General features: G+C 41.0%; 1 protein-coding gene across 4 annotated transcripts in view; it reads left to right on the forward strand.

Moving 5' to 3' along the window:
- Positions 1-22,186, forward strand: part of kdm4b (lysine (K)-specific demethylase 4B) — a 433,937-nt gene that overhangs the window by 71,485 nt on the left and 340,266 nt on the right. For all 4 annotated transcript variants that reach the window (XM_067968101.1, XM_067968103.1, XM_067968104.1 and 1 more), the window contains 4 exons: positions 2,992-3,146; positions 4,556-4,731; positions 8,091-8,205; positions 12,606-12,799. In XM_067968101.1, the coding sequence (XP_067824202.1) occupies positions 3,006-3,146; positions 4,556-4,731; positions 8,091-8,205; positions 12,606-12,799 (626 nt within the window). In that variant the 5' untranslated portion in view covers positions 2,992-3,005. The remainder of the gene's footprint in view (positions 1-2,991; positions 3,147-4,555; positions 4,732-8,090; positions 8,206-12,605; positions 12,800-22,186) is intronic.

Raw genomic sequence — 22,186 nt, forward strand, 5'->3', positions numbered from 1 at the left:
TGTATTACGTTAATTATTCCCATGAAATACATAATTTCTTGTTGGTATGAGGTCACTACAGTCTACACTTAATTCGAAATTGCTTAATTGAAATTAACTGTTAACTGGAATTTTCTTTGAGCAGAAAATGCTTCCTGTGCTGCTTTGAAAATGCTTAATTTGGACTACTGGATAATTAGAAAGCAAAAAAACTTTCAATTAACAGGATAAGACTTTAGATCTATTTCCCACTTTGTTTTCCATAGCTTGTAAGCTTAAGATTGTAACTTTTATTGTAGCTCTGTGAAGTTATATTGCTGACTTTCCATTGGATTTCAGAGACTTGTTTAATCTGCTCAGTTATACATTACAGCCTGGTTGTAGTGGGTCATCAGAATGTGTTCATAGCTTCTTGTGTCAATTTCAGAATTTCAAACTAGGGTCCCCCGACCCTACAAGGTAATCTGTTCGACATGTAAGGCACTGAATTTCTTCAACAAATCAAATAATATGCTTGTTTCGCTTGCTCTCTTCATTCCCCCTCCAGCCCCTCTCTCTTTATTATTCTCGACCTTTAGTTTCCTTTTCTTTCCTCACAGGAGACCTGTGTGCAGGTAACTTGCTTTCAGGTCTCTGATATTGCTGTTTTGTGACCTGATGTCACCTGAGATTAATTGCCTTCCTGTTTTCATCCCTCTTCTTTCCCTCCTGTGTGTGGCTGGAGTCTGGTCTCTGCATGATGCTACCCTGTGACAGCTGAGATTAAAGAATCCTCAGTGTGTGGAATTATGGGCATTGGGCCCTAATTCTATATCCACACAATGTCTCAAATTGATGCACCAAGCTGCTACATTGCTGAAACCCTGATATTATTTAGTTTTAAGATCAAGATTCCTTCTTTCAAACTACATCTCCTTTTCTCAACCCTTCCCAGGTATGTACCCAGCCTCCAAACACACACATTATTGCTGTGAAACCAGTTATTGTGAGGTGTACGTGAACCAGCCCAGAGTTTTGCTTTGTCCCCCTTTCCTCCATCCCCACCGAAAGTGAAAAACAGGATGTTCGTTGGGGGAAACTAATTGTGGCCGAATGTTAAAGTTCAACCAAATTTAATTTGTCAGATTGAAGGTTGCACAATGCTTTATCTCTCTCTCCTCCACCCCCCCATCCCCCATGAATTTTACTCCTCCCTTCTTCTGAGGGCAGCAACTTATGCTGGGGTACAGTTCTCTGGTTCCAACACATAGCCCAAGCAGCCATTCTTCATTTGTGAGCTGGAACCACCAAGTATGTTAATTTTTCTGGGGGCTGGGATGAAATGTATGATCTGGTCAATTTTGCATTTGTACTATGCCAAACATTTAAGATTTGAGGTAGGCAGTTTGCAAAGTGCACTATTCAGATAAAAGCCAGACCTACTTAAACAAAGTTTGTTCTGTTGGATGAAGAAATAGAGAATTAGAATCGCTGTTGCTTTGCTGTTTATTTCACAGATCTTAAAGTAGTGGAAGCAATTTTTAAAAGTTCTCTCTTTGGAAATGTGTTGTTTGAGACTAAAGATTGTTTACCAAGAAAGTGAGCAAGGTATCCCAGTGATCTGTTTTGAAATCTGCCCAGCTGAACATTCCCTTTATTTGAGAGACTTTTGAATCACTGTTTACTGAGGCATCATACTGACCTCTAGTGGCAGTGGGGTGGTATAGTCTGTTCAGTCATCAGGCTCGTGTCAGGCTGGCAGTTTTGCATATATATGTGTAAAAAGTTCTTGGGTTAGGAACTAGCAGAAACAATTGAAAGTGAGGATCACTAGGCTAATGACTGTAGCTTTGCTGATGACTCAACTCCATCACACCACTTTGCTCAGTAGCTGCTCAGAGCCAGCTTCCTTGGTTTCATTTTGTTATTTAAACAGAAATAGATGAAAAAAAACATGATGAAACTTAGTCATAATTCACAGTGACTGATTTTTTTTACTCTGAGGTAGTGAAAGGGACACTTATTCTATCTCACACTCAACTCTTCTCATCCAGGCACACCTTTGACAGTCGTTGATCTGATTTAAGATTGATATTTTTATGTTCTCACTGTGCCACATGATGTCCTATGGTTGGAAGGACAGGCAGGCATCCTGTTTGCAGGCCACAGCCAATGCTGCTCCTTAAATGAGTGCGAGGAGTTGCACCGCACGAACTGTTCAGTTTATGCTTGTAAATTTTAATATTCTCTTCCCAGCTCCCTTGCTTGGAAAGTGTCTAATAATTGCACTTATGCCTGATACAGGGCGGAGGTTCGTAGATGCTGCAGCACCATTTAATGAACCATTCAGTCCTGCCAACCAAGAGGATAGCTTGGGTTTTGGTGAGGGAAAAAAAGGAAATTTGGGGGGGGGGCGGTGGGAGAAACAAAGCATATAGTGAGAATGTTAATGGATCTTGTATTGAAACAAGAACTATCCACCACTACTTTAGAAAGGTGTTCAGCATGAAGATTGAGTGAAATGGAGAAAGTGTGTAGAGGTCTTTCATATACCGTATGCAGTATGCTTGATGAGAAGTACAAATCTTCCCTTCTCTCTGGCATGCCTGATGGCATTGACTTTTTTAATTTGGCTAAGTTCCATGGCTGCTAGGTGCCCACATTACCTTCTCTATGTATCCATTCTCCATACGTGAACCTAGGCAGCAAGTATTGGCAGACTGTCGGACTTGGTGGGGGAGGGGGGCATCGGATGCACAGTCTGTAGGCAGTCAAAGCCCAATGGTCTAAAACTTGAACTTTGCAACTCTGCTTGGGTCAAATGAAGGTGTGGTAATGCACAATGAGTGTCATTGTCAGCCTGGCCTCCAAGATTGTGCCCTGAAGAGATAATGTGTTGGGAGCACCAATGGAAGGTGCTCCCAACACATTATCAAGGTTTTAAATGTTGGTATCACGTCAGATATGTGCTTCCATTGTTTACAAGTGTTGTTGCCAGTGGATTCAGCAACATTTTGCCTTTTGTTTTTACAGGAATTGGCAAAACCATGGCATCTGAAAATCCAGGTCCTCCCAATCCAAATTGCAAGATCATGACTTTCCGTCCAACCATGGAAGAGTTCAAAGATTTTGGGAAGTATATTGCGTACATTGAATCGCAGGGAGCACACAGGGCGGGACTTGCAAAGGTAACACGTCACATGAGTCAATTCGAGTTATCCGTGGTAGCCATTTTAACTAGCTGATCCAATCTGATTTTGTTGATCCTAATACATTGGTAACTGGTTATCATCACCATTAATATATTGAAGTAATGTAATGTTACAGCAATCCCCCCCCCCCCATCCCTGCCCATGCCTACTTGGTATTGAAATGTGCAAGTAGCAGGAATGGGTGTTATAGCATGATTACCAGCAGCAGATGGCTATGAATGAATTACAATAGAATTCCCTAATTGAGGATTCCACTATCTGATCCCTATATTATGACATTTTGTCTTTATATTTTGTGTGTATGCAGGAATTTATAGTGACATTATAAACTTACTTTCACATTGCTGATACCTTTTCAGCACCTTTCTTCTTTTCTTTCATGACTGTTTTCCCATCTTAAATCTCAGGGTCCAGTTTTTTAAAAATGTGCCTTGAAATCACTTGTTTTTGTATGGAAATGAGGGAGGAGCAGGAAATCATGTGCTCCTTAAGGCATTAGCATCGAAAGGAACAGACAGACGACCTCTTCCCAGGCCCCTCTGTTCTGCTGTGTAACTAGGAGATATTGGGTGTCTGAGGTAACTTGTTCTCAGAATTTTGAAGTTCAGTGAAAAATTCCCTGCTAACTACAGGGGAAGTATCTGGCAAGACACCTCTTCCTAACGTGGGATGACGTATGGGATTATGTGTACAAATTTATCACAGCAATTTGTCTGCCATGACGTATGTTTATGCAACTATATTTACACAACTGTGGAAAAATAGGAAATGGCAATATGTTTTTAAATTCTTGAATTGCCATTAGCTTCATGCTATATCAATTTAAAATTTTAAAATGAAGGGTGCATATAAAAGGCAATAATAATGCAAAAGGATGGGAAGCTGGTGTCGGTGCCCCCTCTGGTGGCGGCGGTGCATCAGTATAGTATGTCAGAGAAATTCCTGTATGCACACAAATGACAATGTACTGAAATATTTCAGCACATTTTTCTTGTGCCTTTGCTTTAGTGTGCAGACAGATAAACCCAAATGCTTTTTTTTGGGGGTTGGGAGGGAGGAAGTGCAAATAGCAGGACAAGTTGGATCAAAGTGTAGGAGCATTGGCACATAGTCCATGTGGAAGGTGACTAATCGAATCCTAGGTGCCACAGGATAGTTTACTGGTGTAACATTGCTGGTAGATGTACACTTAATTCTGAATATTGTTCCACTTGCTTTTTTCCCAGAGCACAGAAGTTTTCTTGATTGTGACCTTTGAATTTGTAGCCCCTGCCTGAGTTTTGAGACCCTGCTGCACTCGCAGTCCGCAGCTCATTGATGCATGTCTTAGGCGTGAAATAACTGCAGATTTCTTCTGCTAAATGATGCATGGACTGTGCTTTCAGGTCATTCCCCCTAAGGAATGGAAACCAAGGAAGTCATACGAAGATATTGATGATATGACCATCCCAGCTCCAATTCAACAGGTAGTGACTGGCCAATCTGGGCTTTTCACACAGTACAACATTCAGAAGAAATCCATGACTGTTGGGGAGTACAGGAAACTGGCCAACAGTGAAAAGTATGGAAACCCTTTTTTAGCTTGTTTTTAAACTAATGTGCTAAAAGGCCTGCGAGAGGTAAATTTGAATTGAGATCTTTTTACAAGTGGTCAGGGTCGCATCCAGTAAAATCCAGGTAGTGAAACATTGAGGGACCAGTGGTCACAGTTTGATCAAATTTAAGATTTAAAGGTCCAAGACAAAATAATGATTTTGAAAAGGCAACATTTGAAGGAGTACAACTTGAACTAAAATAAATTAACTTGGCAGTGTTGCTGAAGCCTCGGTTAATGGAACAAGTCAAAAATTATGCAGTGTATATATCGACGAAAAATAAATATAAGCTAAAGAAGCACTGTACAAAATGGATGACTGGACCAATTAGAATGGTAGGGGGAGGGCACAAATTACATGAAACAAGGGAGAGCCTGAGAAAAGCATAGGAATTTGCTAAAACATATAAGAAATATTAAAGGTGCAAAAAGCACCCTAGAGAAGCATATAATTAAATACGTTAAGTATAATGCAAGAAAAGTCTTCCAGTATTATGGCAGTAAACAGTTATTCGAGAGAAAGCTGGAATGCTCTAAGATTAAAAACAGCTGTGAAATTAAATAGTAAATAAAAAAATATTAAGTCAGTATTTTATAGACGTGTTCACTCGACAGAATAATGCTAAATTGTTATTCAATTTTGTTACACTCCTAGACGCCAAGATTTTGAGTTTCACTTGGCAGAGTTTCTTGAGTTGAATGAAAATGAAGACTAACTAATAACTCGGGCCAGTCAATATATATCATAGGTTGCTGAAGGAGACCAGGAGGAAATTTGTTGGATACTAGCTGTCTCCATAGTGATCACTGGGCGATGATATGGTTCCACAATACTCAAACTAAGCAACATAATACCTGATGCAGAGAGTTATGTGCTCAATTGCCTAACATCAATAACACCTAAGAAGAAGACTGGAGGAGTACTTGTAGCAGCAAAATAAATACTTGCATTTATATAGAGCCGTATGTCATCAAAACATCCTAAATTCACACTAAATCACTTTTGGAGTGCAGTGACTGTTGGGTAGGCTAATAGAGCAGCCATTCTGTGACATTGGTGCCCCACAAACAGCAATGAGATGAATGACAAGATGTCCTCTCCTTTTGGGGGGCATTGGTTTGCTGAGGGATGTTGCCTTTCTTCAATTAGTGCCATGGAATCTTTAACATCCAACTGGACAGGGAGGTGGGACATCAATATACCTATGACAAGAAATCGCTCAGTACTAAATTTGAGTATCAGTCTAGATTATGTGCTTAGGATCTGATGTGGGGCTCAAACCCACAACCATCTGAGCCAGAGGTAAGCGTGAACACTGTAATTTTACAGAGAACGCATCTCTTGGGCTGGTGGCCCACTGGTATTGTATAATAGTCTTGTCCGATTTTTTTTCAATGTTGTGGGAGGTGGGACCTCTGCACCTTGGAATGCCACTTGCGGACATAACTGTGCTCACAACTACCTGAGGACCACACACACTGTGCTCAAGTCTCTGGAGTGGGACCTGAACCTACATCCTTCTGACTCTGAGGCGAGATTGCTACCACTGAGCCACAGCTGACAAGGGATGGCAGTATGGATTTAGAAAAGGAAGATCTTGCTTAACCAACCTTCTTGACTTAATTGAGAACGTTACAGATTTCAAAAAAACGATAGTGAAACTGTCTGATATAACTAACTTGGACTTTCAGAAAGTTTTGACAAAGTCCCACAAGAGAGACTTCTAATTAATTTAAAAGCCACTGGAATCTAGGATAGAATGTGGGACTGGATAGGAAGCTGGTTGAAGTATGAAATAGCGTGTACACTCTAGGGGAGGAAGGCAGCTGTGTTGAATGGAGTCTTACAGGGCTTGGACCTCAGTTTCTAATTTACATAAATGACTTGGATATAGGAACCAAGTGTAAGCTTGTATAATTTCCAGATGAATGTAAATAGGCAGAGCAGTAGAGACAGAGGATGCAGATAAAAAATTGCCAAAGGGTTTTGATTGGGTGAGAGTCATGTGTTGCTTTCATTGTCCAAAAAAATGTAGCAACATTATTTTTAAAGTAACTATTAGAATATAGGAATAAATAGTGGCACGGGCGAGTATAAGCCTGTGGAAGTTATGCTGAGGCTTTATAGTTCATTAACCAGACTACATTTAAAATACAGTATTCTGTCTTGGCCAACATACTGCAAAAAGGTATACATGTATTGGTCAGAGAGGCCTGATGCCAAGTATAAAGTGGTTTGAATATGAGGAAAAATTAAAGTTCATGCTTTACAGTCTATAAAGGCAGTAGCTAAGGAGGGCCATCATCAAGTATGTGAAATGACTTCAGTAAGATAACTCCAAATTACTACTTCTAAGTATGCCAAGAAATTAGGACCAGAATGATAATTAAAAAGTAAATTTAAACGGCTATATTTCAGGAGTAACTATTTAGAGTGAGTATTTAGAAAAAGTGGCTAGTCAGGACATAGAGATGAGCATTGGAGATGTTTGAGATGAATTTGGATGCTAAGGTGGGAGAGAGGGCACCAGAGGAATGAGCTTTGATGGGAGAATTATGGCAGTAGAGGGAGTTTCAGTAGGAGAGTTAGGGGATTGGAGGGGTGAGATTGATTGGGCTGAGTGACCTTTTCTTGCCTCATAATGTTCCTGATATTTTAACTGTCTGAATTGAACTTTTGTTCCTTTTGCATGCAGTGATTGGTTTAACCTTCTTGAGAGGATGCTCAATTTAATTGTAAAGCTGTGCAGTCACTTGAGTAATTTTACTTTCTAGAGCATGCAAAACAAATTACTCAGTTGAATGGATGGTCTCCATCTTGGTGACAAAGAAATCTCTGAGGCCTGGTAGAGCTTGATATGGTGGAGCCAGATCTGGTGATGGCTAAACCAGTTGTGCGCCAGATATGCTCACATTTATGCTCCTTAGACTTGAGGGAGGGAAGACGGGTATAGCGGGGAACAGTGATGGGAGAATGGGATGAGGGCATCAAAAATAATACTGGGAAAGGACAGGAAAATGGGATTAGAGTAGACAATTCCAGTTGAAGAGCTGGCCTAATGGGCTCATCTGTGCTGTAATTTCTATGATTCTGGCTGTATGTGTCGAACCTTCTATAAGCTATTAACGTTTGCTGGGATGTTCAAAAATGCTGTGTCTATTGTGTTCCATTAATTTTACTTCCTCTTGCCCCCACCCCCCAATCCCTTCCACCCGCCCCCCCCCCCCCCCCACTCCAACCCGGTCAGTTTCCCCAGTAATTAAACACAGAGCAACTTTCTTTTGAAAAATCAATAGAAAATAAATCTGTAACCCTTCTCTTTCAGGTATTGTACTCCACGCCATATAGATTTTGATGACCTTGAGCGTAAATACTGGAAGAATCTGACGTTTGTGTCTCCAATCTATGGAGCAGATATCAGTGGTTCTCTGTATGACAATGTGAGTAGTGTTGCAATTTTGACGGAGAGCACTATTCTTTTTAAAAAGAGAATCTTAGTTTTCTCGTGAGTTTAGTCCTGTTCAGTGTGTAGCAAGTTATGAACTATTGTGCAGAGGAAAACACTCTAATTGGAGCACTGCTTCCTCTTTGCCGCTAGGGGTGTCATTCCCTTTCCCTCCCCTGAAGTAAGGTGGCAATACACTGGTTTGCGTCCCGTGTGAATCGTGCTTTGGATTTGTGCCATGCAACCTTTCACAGAATTCAACCTTGTTTATGAACTGTGATTCTGAGGGAAGTTATACAGAACTATAGTGATGTGTTCCTCACTATAATAAAGAAAAGCAGTGGCACCTGAACCCATGGAAGCCTATAATAACTATGTATGGGCTGGACCATTCTATCTTCTTACCCATAGGTGGGGGAGCAAAATATAATGAATGACCGTGTTGCTGTTAATTTATTGGAGGCCCGTGAAGTGTTATATGAATGAACAAATATTTATAGGCTTTGAATCTCCGATCTGTAGCGTCAGCTGCTTTAATAGATACGCAAGGTGACCCCCATGCAGGTGAGAATTTCAGCAAGTTGTAGAGGAAAAAACAAAGGAAATCTAAAATAAAAGTAGAAAATGCTGGAAATACAATATCTGAAATGAGGCTTTGACCATCATTTTCCAATCCTCCCTGGTTACAGGCATGGTGCCGGAGGATTAGAGGACTGCTAACGTCATACCGTTGTTTAAAAAGGGAGAAAAGGATAGACCGGGTAATTACAGGCCAGTCAGTCCAACCTCGGTGGTGAGCAAATTGTTGGAATCAATTCTAAGAGACAGTATTATCCGTCATTTGGAAAGGCACGGATTAATCAAGGATAGTCAACGTGGATTTGTTAAGGGAAGGTCGTGTCTGACTAACTTGATTGAATTTTTTGAGGAGGTAACGAGGATAGTCGATGAGGGTAGCGCGTTTGATGTACTCTACATGGATTTTAGCAAGGCTTTTGACAAGGTCCCACATGGCAGGCTGGTCAAACAAGTAAAAGCCCATGGGATTCAAGGGAAAGTGGCAAATTGGATCCAAAATTGGCTCAATGGCAGGAAGCAAAGGGTAATGGTTGACGGATGTTTTTGTGACCAGTCGGCTGTCTCCAGTGGGGTTCCGCAGGGCTCAGTACCTTGCTTTTTGTGGTATAAATGATTTGAATTTAAATGTAGGGGGGATGATTAAGAAGTTTGCAGGTGATACAAAAATTGGCTGCAGGAAGATATCAATGGACTGGTCAGGTGGGCAGAAAAGTGGCAAATGGAATTCAATCTGGAGAAGTGTGAGGTAATGCATTTGGCAAGGTCAAACAAGGCAAGGGTATATATAACAAATGGGAGGATACTGAGGTGTAGAGGAAGAGAGGGACCTTGGAGTGCATTTCCACAGATCTCTGAAGATAGATCAGGTAGATAAGGTGGTTAAGAAAGGCGTACAGTATACTTTCCTTTATTAGCCAAGGCATAGAATATAAGAGCAGGGAGGTTATGCTAGAATTGTATAAAACACTAGTTAGGCCACAGCTTGAATACTGCGTACAGTTCTGGTCACCGCATTACAGGAAAGAAGTGATAGCACTAGAGAGGGTGCAGAGGAGATTTATTGGTATGTTGCCAGGACTGGAGAATTTTAGCTATGGGGAAAGATTGATAGGCTAGGGTTGTTTTCTTTGGAACAGAGGAGGCTGAGGGGAGATTTAATTGAGGTGTATAAAACTGAGGGACCTAGACAGAGTGGACAGGAAGGACCTATTTTCCTTAGGTCAATAACCAGGGGGCATAGTTTTAAAGTATTTGGTAGAAGGATTAGAGGGGAGCTGAGGAAAACATTTTTCACCCAGAGGGTGGTCGGGATCTGGAACTCAGTACCTGAAAGGGTGGTAGAGGCAGAAACCCTCAACTCACTTAAAAAGTCCTTGGATATGCACTTGAAGTGCATAACCTACAAGGCTACGGATCAAGTGCTGGAAAGTGAGATTAGGCTGGGTAGCTCTTTTTCAACCGGCATGGCCACGATGGGCCGAATGTCCTCCGGTGCCGTAAATTTTCTATGATTCTATGGACAGACGGGTTAACTTTTTGGATAGTGGTCCATACCCAAAACTGAGAGGCATTCCACCCAAATTGTTAACCTTCTGTTCTCTTAGACATGCTGATAGGCTTGCTGTGTATTTTCAGCATTTTATTAATTAAATGAACCTGTCAGCAAATGATACTTGATGTGTGCAAGTAGACAGTAGTAAAACTACACAAATCTGCGTGGATAAAGAGGTACGTACACACTTTGGCCAAGTAAAAAGTGACCACATATTACTCCTCCTAGTAATGTGCCTGTAGCCAGTGGATGAATGCAGGTTTTGAATGTACAAGATGACGAAGGAGTTGGGAGAGAGACTTCAAAACTCGCTCCACAAAACCACCTAGTGGTCAGAGGCTGCAACTATGTCATGACAATTGACATAGTAAAAGTGAATGAGAATGTTGACAAAGGAACTTACAATGATAAATGGTGACTGAAAAATGTGATCAAAAATTTTAACAGCAAATAAGGTTTGTGACCATCAAGACTTTTAATAATGTAAAGGTTTTTCCAGTGTATATATTTTCCTCTTTCTGTATTTTTATACAGGGAGGTGATGATTGTGAAATTTATTATTTTCCAATTTTAAACTCTGTCTACTCCCTCTCTCTTTCTTTCCCTCCCCTGTTAAATCTGACCACACTATGGCCCTCCCCATGTGGTGATGTCTTCACTTCTAGGTCAGATGCAAAACAGGTTAGATGCTGCATCTAATTCCTCTCCAGTTATGATTAAATGTGAGCTGTTTCCTTCTCCGCGCTTGCTGCAAGGCTCTGTGATCTGAGTTAAGATTATGGCATTACTAGCACTTTCGTACTGTGGTGGTCCATTACTGGGAACTGGATTACGGCCCATATCAACACATTTCATATTGGACCTTTTAACAGTGTATCCAAGAAGGGGGTGTAGTTTAATGTGGCAGGATGGACTTAGACGTGGGTCAGAGAGATGAAGGAATGTGTTCTAACTAATCGGTCTCCATTCTATCAAATCCCAAATGTATAGAATTGATATCATTATTCATTAAGCAAAAAAAAATTGAAAGCACTGAAATCCTGCTGGCTCTCATCACTCAGAAATCCTCACTGCAGCTCACAGTTGGTGAACATAGAGTATTCATATCTATTAGAATTCAGTTGTATTAAGTGGTTATAATACCTCTGTGAATCTTTTTGGTGCCCTTTTTCTCCACTCCCCTCTCCCTTGCTCATTCATGTTGTCATTCCTTATGTGTGAACTTAGAGTGAGTGCCGGCAGCCAAGCTTGGTGCTGCCCTCACTGGGCACTCTCCGATGCATTCCAGCAGTGAGGTCACTGAATAGCAATCACGAGTGGGAACCTTGGCTGATTTTTCTCTTTCTAGGCTCGAGACACTAAGGCCAATTGTAAGCCCTCTACTGAAACCCTGACTGTGATAAAGGAACAGATCAGTTTAGGTTCACACATGAAGAATAGCCAACTGTGTATTAGACATGCATAAGCTCTGCTAAAGCTAAAGGTACAGTGATTTTAAAAAAGGGATTTATTGGCTTGTAGCTTACCTACACTGATGAATGTCACTTTCAACATTTTTAACACCTTTTTGTAGGTGCAAACTAGACCGTTTCTGCGAGATGACATGGGTCCTTTTAATGTCAAGCTGTTGCTTTTTGATCCAGATTAAAATGTCAATTTTAATTGGTATTGTTAATGTAGACCTGGGTGAGAACGGTTACTGTAGAAATGCTCTTTCAGTTGTGTTGGTGTAGAGTTAGATTCCCTCTTGTTTCCTGGCTGAAAAGCAGATGGTGCGCTGTTAAAATTGACAGATCTCCTATTTAATTCATGGCCCTCCCTTTAGGATGGTTTAAATTATTTCTTGTTCAATCCTTAAGAGATTTAGACACAGCAGAGACCTACACTGCATGCACGCACTTGCACAGCTGTTCTTTTCCTGAACTTGAATCAGTTGTAAATATATTCCTTGGAAATATGTGAATAATTGGTTTTAATTATTACTTTGACTAATTTTGTTAGCTTGTAATTCTTTTTTAAACCAGTGAAGTTTTTACTACTTACAAATATATTAATATTCCTAGTATTGTTACATTAGATATTGGCTGTAAATATTACAGTATCTGAATATTAGAGTTGTCATTGGGGTACTTGGAAGTTAACAGCTGCTTTTTACAGGCATATTTTGTGTGAGCATTAATGAGGTTTTAATGTATATAATAAATATTCCAGGACAAGTGACTTGCCCTTTAATTGTAACTTTTTCTCATCACCCTTCGCTGTAGAATATTGAAGAGTGGAACATCGGAAATCTCAACACGTTACTGGATATGGTGGAGCAGGAGTGTGGAATTGTGATCGAAGGTGTGAACACTCCATACCTGTACTTTGGAATGTGGAAAACCACGTTTGCCTGGCACACGGAAGATATGGACCTCTACAGCATTAACTACTTGCATTTCGGGGAGCCCAAATCCTGGTATGTACAGAGGTTACATGATCAAGATGAATTGGCAAACTTGTTCTTTTTCTCCCCCTCCCTCCCAATTGAACTTTATTCCTTAAATTAATTTTCTTAGGAGAATGCTCAGTTTAAAGTCATTGTACCTTGGTACATTTAGGATTTGTTGGCATGTTTGTATGCACATTGGGGACTACACATTGCATCGGGGTAGGATTAGTCCTTCTCTTTGGTTGAACCAGGGTGATACGAAGGGTTCTGCCTGGCCTGCAAACCCTGCTCTCCGTGAGGCACTGAGGGCATTTGTTTTTAGTCCTGTGGAAAGTGGCCTGGTTGTGTATGGTGGATTCCTGAGGAGCGTGGGTTGTCAGCAAAAGTTTCCAGACTGCCTGGTACCTCAAGTTCTCGGCGGCATCTGTACATTACCTGTTCTGATTGACAGAAGTTTCACCTACACGTACGTTATAGGAAGGGTTGTGCTTTGTCAGAATAGAGGATACATCATTTTGCAGCGAGCTGTGATAGCTGTACTAGACTGCATTGCACCTGGGGGTTGTTCTCCTATAGGCAGGCCTAGCAGATATGAGGCTTAATATGCAGCGATCGAGAGGCCTGTTAGTAGGCTTCCCGGACTGCTTCCGAGAGCGGTTGAATTTGGAGACATGCCTAGAATGTGCAGGACTTTTCCTGCTGACCATAGTTCATCCAGCAGTCATCTCCTGGAGAGGGGTGTGATCTCTGAAGTATCTGTGGGGTGTGATGGATTCTCTCGCGCTGGTTCTCATACATTCCCCTATAGGTATGATTGCAGTACATTTTGTATTGACTCCACCAGTGACTTAGGTAGGCTCACTCCAGGTGGTGGTCTAGAAACTACAAACTATGGATATAGTTAATTTAGTTGTGTGAAATCTGAGTTGTGGTTGACTTCAAATCTGTGCTATCCCTCGCTGCAGGGAGAGGAGTAGGGCACTCCATCCCTTTGGCTCGAGACCAGGAATCTGTTTGCTCAGAAATAAAAACATAAAATTCTGTAAATACACAGACATATCAGCGAGGAAAAAATAAGGCAACATTTGGATTAAACACCTTTCTTCAGAACTCCTTTTAAAAAAAAACACTGGGTGAAGGGAATTGGTAACAAAGCTCAGTACTGCCTGATTTGTATATAACTTGGCTAAGTAAACAAATAGAAAACCTGTGCAATGGAGACTAATGGCCCAGCTTCTGAAGAAGGTACCTTTTTTTACGAGAGCTAAACCTACTATGAGCAGACCTCTTAACAATCTCCCATTGCGAGGACTGTTATCTTAATGTTGGCATGATTTCCCCCCCCCCCCCCCAAAAAAAATTGGACTCTGCTTATTTCCAACCTCACACCCAAAGGAGGATGGTCACTAGATGATCATTGGACAGGCGGCAAGCAAGGATTTAAGATTTTGCTGGATAAACAGCAAGGTCCTGGAGGACCTCCATTGTGGCATAATAAGCAGCGCAACTCACTGCATTGACATCATCCTGACTAAAACGTGGACACAGAACATTCCTCATCTACTAGTTGGAGGTCCGGAGCTTCATAGGGAAGTGCTGGTCTCTGCACCTCAATCAAGGTAGACACTGAGCCTGGATATCTGCATGGCTGGTTTCAAGGTAATATCTTCAGCTCCTGTGCCAAGTTTAAGTTTCCTCACCAGCTATATAATGGATATCTGCCTTGAGTGTGGTGGAATTGCTCAAGGCACGCTGTTTGTGACGTGCAGGCCACCTTAATGTTCCAGATGTGCGAATCCATTGTTGTGTACATGCGTATTCATCGCCAACTGATAGTGATTTGGCTGATTTTTTTTTTAGGGTACTGACTGACAGGTTATTGTAGGCCAGAGTTCCCACCCTTTGCAACAGTTTTTCCTTTTTTACCTCAAAAACCATCACTGAGCTTGGTTACCTGATCTCGTACTTGGATCACAGGAAGCCATTCCGTTGCATGATCTGTTTGGAGTCACGCCTTTCGTGCCACAAGCTTAAGCTGCATTGGGACGTTTTTGTCCTTTTAAAAAAAAACGAGAAAGACCAGATTATCCTTTACCCTTTCTCAGTGCAGTTCCGTAGAACTGTCCACCAGAACCACAGCTACCGATGAACCAACAATTGGGGTGGACATTGTTTTAATCAGTACCTTTGCGACCCCTGTTACAGCTGTGCATAATATCGCACTTGGGGTATGCAATCATAATGTTAGTGTTGTTTGAGATGGTGTTTGGAACAAACTAGGTTTCTGGCTGTCCATCAGCAACACTGCGGTAATTAAGCCCATAAGCCCTTTCAAAAATACCTAGAACTGACATTTTGGGATTATCCCTTATAATGCCAGGCAGCGCATCATTGATAAAGACCTCAACTAGGATGGGTGACAATGGACAACCTTGCCTAGCTCTAGCGAGAGAGAGCAATATGCTTCATCAGTCTTCCATCTACCCTTATATGGATCTTGGAGCTGGAGTACAGCCAGATAAATTTCAAGATTCGGTTATGTACTTCTAGTTTTTTCATGAGTGTAGCATAAGGTTGAAAGCCGTATGAAAATCAATGAAAGGAATGTAAGTTGCTTTTCCCCTGAGCCTTGCAACATTCTGTGATTTCTAATAAAGCCACAAACTCGCCCAAGCATTCCCGATGAGAAGGAAATCCAGCCTGTTCCTTTTTGATTACATCATGGGCCTCCAACTTATTTGATATGTGCTGTAATGACCCAGAGTTACACCTTGCAAATGCCACTGATGGTTAGAGTGCTCATAACTTATGGTATTATTCAGATTCCTTTCTTGTGGATAGAAACCATAATTGTGCTCTGCAGCACCAATATGCATGAACTCTTAACAGAACCCTATTTCTTAGCTTCAGAAGGGCAGCTCAAAGTGAGCTGCCAATTCGTGGCATTGATCTCTAACCATAACCGTCTCTTCCCCTTGCCGGCTTGCCCACCATTTAGAGCAGCGTTTAGAAATTAAATGTGAATGCTGTTCACGGCTGCCTCTCTACCATTAGCTGTGGTGGTGTGCTGAGTACACTTCTTACCAGAGAACGGATTCATTTAATGCCTTTTATCTGCACAGCCTTCATGCAGATGGGTCCTTATCTTTGTCTGTTGGCTTTGACGCTGGCTAGGGTTGCCGACCCGCTAGGATTGTCCTGGAGTCTCCAACAATTGAAGATTAATCTCCTGGACACTGGCGACCAACCCAGGTGGAAAATCATCGGGGCTTTTAAAAAGAGTTGGTTTTTTTTCATTCTCTTCGAACGCTTTCGTTCATTAGTTATAAAAATATTGGAGATGGCAGAAAAAGCTGTTTGACTGGGTGGGGCGGTTGGAGATGGGAGGTCATGTGATGAAACCTCCAGGAATATGTCCAACCAGTGTTAGCAACCCTAACATCACTTCAGTATAATGCTAGCTCCAGGTCCGGAGAATGCTTTCTTGGATCTGTTACCGGTCATTGGCTTGGGCTCACAACAATCCTCCTGGCCAATGGAAAAATTATTAGGATCATTTTTTGTGGAACTGTGAGCCGTTGCAGATGAACACATCTTAGTGGTCTCTCTTCATTTGCTTAAAGACCCTCTGGGCTTCACAGCGTGCCCAATCATCATCTACCATAATAGCAGTTTTTGATTGCTTCAGTGAGGCTTCAAGTATCACATTAAAGGCCTTCTGCTTTCACCTAACAGCTCTCCTTCCCTTCGCAGTTATCCGAATGACATCCTTGCCTTGAAGAGAAGGAAAGAAGGGGCGAAAGAAAGTGATTCTTTCTTTTATCGTCCTCTTGCATCTCTGTTCCCCCACACCCACCTGCCAATGCGCCAGTTCGAAATGGGTGTTTTTGTCAGAATTGGTCAAAGAAATCCTATAACTAAGTTTCAGGAATTCTTGAATAATTTTTTGTATTCTATCTGATCAGGAAGGATTCTTTGTGAAAGTTAATTTACTGTGTTTAAGTACAGAACCATAAATGTGCAGAAGTCACTAATGGAAAGTCTGCAAAGATATCAATATATCTGTAGTCAGTTGATTTTCTTTTAAGAATGTATATTTCACAGTAGAATGTAACCAGAGTGCCCCAGCAAGGACTGTGAAGTCAAGAGGACTGATCATCTCCACTTTACTGTCTAAAGTGTAACTGAATGCCCCACTGATACAGCATTCACATTTTGCTTTGTTCTCTTGCCAGTGAATAAAACAGCAGAAAGGTTTTTGTGGGCTGTAAAATGGAAGCGATTCCAGTTTATTCCACCAGGGGATGCTGTTGTGTAAGTAATTCTGAAAACTCAACTTGTGTTTGAAACAGCATTTCTCTCCTCTCTTTCTCCACCCCCCACCCCATGGGACTGCACTGCAGTGAATTCGGAGAGCTGTAACCATGGCGAGCAAGAGCTCAGTATGCTGAACATCCGTGGGTTTCATTTATATGTGGCTTCACTTGAAGTGGCGGGGGAAACACTGTAATTTTTTAAAGATAAGCTATTATAATGCTGATGTTTTTGCGGTTTAGTACATCAGTGTTCCTGGCCCATTCCTGGTAGGTTATTATTAGGTTTATGCTGTATTTACCACACCATTTTTTGAGCTGCAGCATTAGACCAGACAAAAGTTGTGTTCGATAAAATAAAAACCTTTTATTTATTGCAAACTGCAGCTGAATATACTGGCAATTGTGTTCCAGGTGTGTATGACATACTCAATAGGAAGATTTCTTTGGAGATATAAACCCCATAAAGTCCAATATCAGGGGTCAGTTATAGGTTGTGTGCTAAAGGTTAGATTGAGATCCTGAATGTCTTCAACTTTTGTCATTACTTTCAAGTTTTGATGTAATTTACTGCAGATGCCATCTGTGTAATTTTTTTACAGTTCTATGAATTGAAAATTGGTGATATTGGGTGCTCTTTTAGTGGGGGAGGTGGAGAGAGACGAGGCCATGTTGTATTGGTACATGGTGCACTTTTGACTAAAAAGATTCTGAATTCTAAAACCCTTTCACCCGGGTTTGTTTTAATGTTGAAAACCTGGTTAATCAGAAACTTTGTGTATAGGTTGGGTTGCAATGGTTTGGGGAGGTACTAATAATTTGGTTGCTGCTGAAAATACTCATTCAGGATTTACGACTAAAATACTAAACAAAAAAGAGGTATTTTCAGAAGTGGAATTGTCTGCTTGGTTGTGCTGCCTGCACTGAATGCCTGCCGTACATAGTTCTGACTGCATAGGAAATAAAATCCATCTGTTTTATAAAGTGGTGGCCATTCACTATCCAGTCAGGCAGATTGTACTTACTGCACTGAAAGGCAATCCATTGCAGAATATAGATTATTGTCTCCCTGTTGAGTACCAGAGTGAATGGGAAAATTTCAGGCGTCTTTGTCCCACCCCAGTGTGCACGCACAGGTCAGTGCAGGGCACATGTTTGTTACAGCTGTAAATTTCCAATGTTCCATTAGTTTAATCTCATTATTAGGCCAGTTAATTCCACTAAGCAAAGAGGAATGCTTCAGGATATTGTTGAGACCAAGTTCTTCAGTTAGTGCGTTATGATGAAATTGCTGGGGGCAGGAGGGATAAAATAAAAGAGGCACTTGCATCCTGGACAGTATGTTTGGGATTATGTACATTGATTTGGTTCTTTCTCCTGACCAATCAGTTATTTAATAATCAATTGTCTGTAATGTACCAGGGAAATGAGGATAGGTAGGATGGTTGTTCCAGGAACTGGACAGGTTTGGAATCTGTTACAACAGTTTGTTTATAGGCTGTGTTCACGTTCATGCTAAGGAATTACACTTCTCCATTTTCTGAGCTGTAGGGGCAGTCAATCTGCTCTTGTGGGAAATTAACGCACAAGGTTTGCCTTGCATTCAGAACAGCACGCTGAGGTTTATATTTGTTTGGCGTGATTTCATTGTGACAACAAAGTAAACGTCGTTATTTTTGTGCAGCAGCTGATTTTGCTTGGGTGGGGCACTGTTCATATTGGGGAATGTGTGTATGCTCAGACATTTCTGCAAAAATCTTGCATCTGATTCTCTAGGTTTAAATTTCCTGGGTTTTGGTGACCTGTTGACCTACAGGTTCTACGGTTTATTGCGCTGTGGGACATTTTACTATCTTAAAGGCACCATGCAAGTTGTTGTGGTGGTGGTGTAGTGAGTGGCCAGTGCTTGTCATGCTAACAAGTACTTTTTTAGGGTACAAGCCTAGGGCATAAATGCAACATATAAGCCACACAGAGCAGTGAAGTCCCAGGTTTGATCCATACTATTTGCTGTGAAAAGTCAGACAATCTCTGCAGGTTGTGTTTTGAGCAGTTGTACGTTTTTAGTAACTTTTTCTCCCTGAGCATCACATTGATCATAATACAAGTATTTACTGTGGTGCAAGGCTGTGGCAGTTATCAGTTAACCTGCAGGTTACTGAAGCAGCTGAAAGTGTGAAATAATACTTGCAAGCCTTCAGTTTCCCAATAATAGCATGAAAGTTGCAAATCTATTTCTGCGCACTTTGGGACTAAATTAAATGAATCCTGGTGGGGGAAGCATTCATCTATTTTGGCAACTTGCTCAAGCATTCTCTTTCTGTGATGTCAGCTGGCAGTAGTTTCTATATTTGCAGATAAGCAGGCTTTGATTTTGTGCTGGTATTGACACCCTGAAAAGACACCAGCTTACTAATAAGATTGCCTTTGTCTCTATGAAGTTGTCACAATGAGGAACGGCTCTGCTGTGTAATGCAGTGTTTTGATTGCACTCAACAAATGCATCAAGCACTTCTGGGTTAGGTGCGGCATGGATCAAATGCATCGGATGGGTCTTTGTATACGTCATTTGACCATTAACACTGAAACTCCCCCCTCTGGCAACCGCTTTTAGCTGTGACTTTCTTCGTGGTCCTTTTGTGGTTGTTGAACTTGGACCAAACAATATACTGGTTAAAGCAGTTTGGTGGCACAAGTGTGACCCCCTACTGCAAATAATTTTTCCTAAAACAGTTTAATTGACAATAATTGAAAAATAGGATTCTTTGTGCCTAGACTGATGTCGCAAAATATCCCAATAAAAGAATGGTGTTAGGTTTTGAATTTACACTTTACCGTGTCACCCAATCTGGATAGAATGCTATTAATCTCTCAGTAGTCAAACTTTGATGGGGAAAAATACTTCAGTATTTTACAGGATGTTGCTGTCTTCATCTGAAGTGCATAAGGATTTGTCATGATGTTTTGAGAAGCAATTGGGTTGTGTTTAACAAATCTATTTGAAATTCTTTTGAGAAGGTCATTAAATCAATGGGTGAGGGCTGCTTAGCGAATATAGTTTATTTACTCATTTCAAAGGCATTTGATAAAGTTCTGCATGTGAATTTTTAAAGAAGATTGTAGCTCTTGCAATTATTGGTAAATTAGTTAGCCAGATTGAAAATTGGCCTGATAGTGCAAGGTGATAAATGGATGGGGTCATAGTAACAGTTTCAGGCAGGAGAAGACAGTCGTGCATCTAGCCCACCTATCCACAGTATTTCCTTGGTGCATTTCTAATAACTGAGTCCCATTTGTTGGCACAAAACTCTTGAAACTATTAAGGTTTCTTGTTCCACCACTTGTGCTGGGAATTCATTCCACATACTTGCCACTTTTTTTAGTGGAAAAAGTTCCTCCTGCATTTTTTTCCTTTTGTCCTTAATTTGTAAATATGCACCTGTGCTTAAATTCTGTACGTGGCAGAAAAGCTTACCTGGATCCAATTTGTCCAAACTTTTCATACGTTTAAACACGGAAATCGTATTTCCTCAGTCTTCTCTTATGAGGAGAGAAAAGACCCAGTGTAATCAACTTGTCTGACAAATGGTAGCTGTTGGAGTTCCACGGGGCTTTTAGAATTTATAAATTCTGCATGTGGTGGGGGGTGGGAGGTGTGCGATGGTGTGGTGCAATACTAATAATTTGGTTGCAAAGGAGCAGCAGTTGGCCATTCAGCCCCTCAAGCTTGTTCTGCCATTCAATTAGATCATGGCTGATCTGTATCTTAACTCCATTTATCCCCTTTTGCTCAATATCCCTTGATTCCCTTGCCCAACAAAAAATTATCGCTCTATCTTGAAGGTTTCAATTAACCCAGCATCCACAGCTTTTTTTTTGGGGGGGGGGGGGGGAGGGGGAGGGGAGGAGTTCCAGATTTCCATTACCCTTTCCGATGTCACTCCCAAATGCCCAGCTCTAATTTTAAGATTGTGACCATGCTATGTTAGGTGATTGTGGAGTGGATATTGATGGCATTCAGAGCAACTTGGACAATAAGGAGAATGGGTATTGGTAGGTGAATTTTAATGTGGACAAGTATGAGGTAATACACACCCGTCATGGAAACATTTACACAATGAATGGGTGTCCATTGGTAAAGATGGAAAAGGAGAAGGATTTAGCTGTGATATTTGACAATTCAGCAGAAGAATCCAGTCAGCAGCAAACTGGTATGAACAGGGCTAATCAAAAACTTATGTATCATAAAAGTATTTAATTGAGTTGCTGTTCTAATCTTGTATAAGACACTGGCGCACTTTTAGAATATTTGTGATCGGTCTATCATCAAAAGTTCATTGATGCATCGGAGTGGTCTTGGACCAAGCTTTCGGTCACCTGCCCTAGTATCTCCGTATGTAGCTTGGTGTCAAATTTTGTTTGATAACACTGCTATGAAGTGCCTTGGAATGTTTTACAGCATTAAAGGTGCTGTATAAATGCAAGTTGTTGTGGTTGAAATAAGAGTAAATTGGGAATGGGAAGAGCCAATAAGGGCAAGACAAATTAAAGTGTTAAATAATTACAAATAAAGTAATGTTTTTGTAGTTTAGGTTAGTATTACATGAATGGGTACTACTGACATGTGAGTAGTTTTTATTACTGTAATATTGTATTTTGACATTGTAGTGAGTGAGCTGAAAACTTACAAAACCTCCCAACCTAGGAAGCCAGCATCCTCTGAGTTAACTCCTTTTAAAAGAAGCTGATTAAGAATGAGACTGAAGGTTGCGAGGATAAGTATAGAAATTGTCAACAAAATATTTTAGGGGTGAGGGAGAAATTTTGCAGGGCTTTATTTTCTTAGGACTTTTACCTGTGGTTATTTACTTCCCTCAGGAGATTAATTAACCACAGATGAGAGAGCTCATTTCAGCAGTACCTGCTCCACTGGGCCGCAGTTATCTCATTGAGCAGCTGGAATCCCCAATATCACGCTCAAAAAAAAAAGCATCAGAATATTGCCTGGTTACTTTTTTGACAAGACCAGCTCAATGATGTCCCAAAACTTGACTGGTTGAAAATTAGTTCCAAGACTGACTTTTCAGTTAATCACTGAGTA

Source organism: Heptranchias perlo, chromosome 29, assembly GCF_035084215.1.
Source record: "Heptranchias perlo isolate sHepPer1 chromosome 29, sHepPer1.hap1, whole genome shotgun sequence".
NCBI lineage: Eukaryota > Metazoa > Chordata > Chondrichthyes > Hexanchiformes > Hexanchidae > Heptranchias > Heptranchias perlo.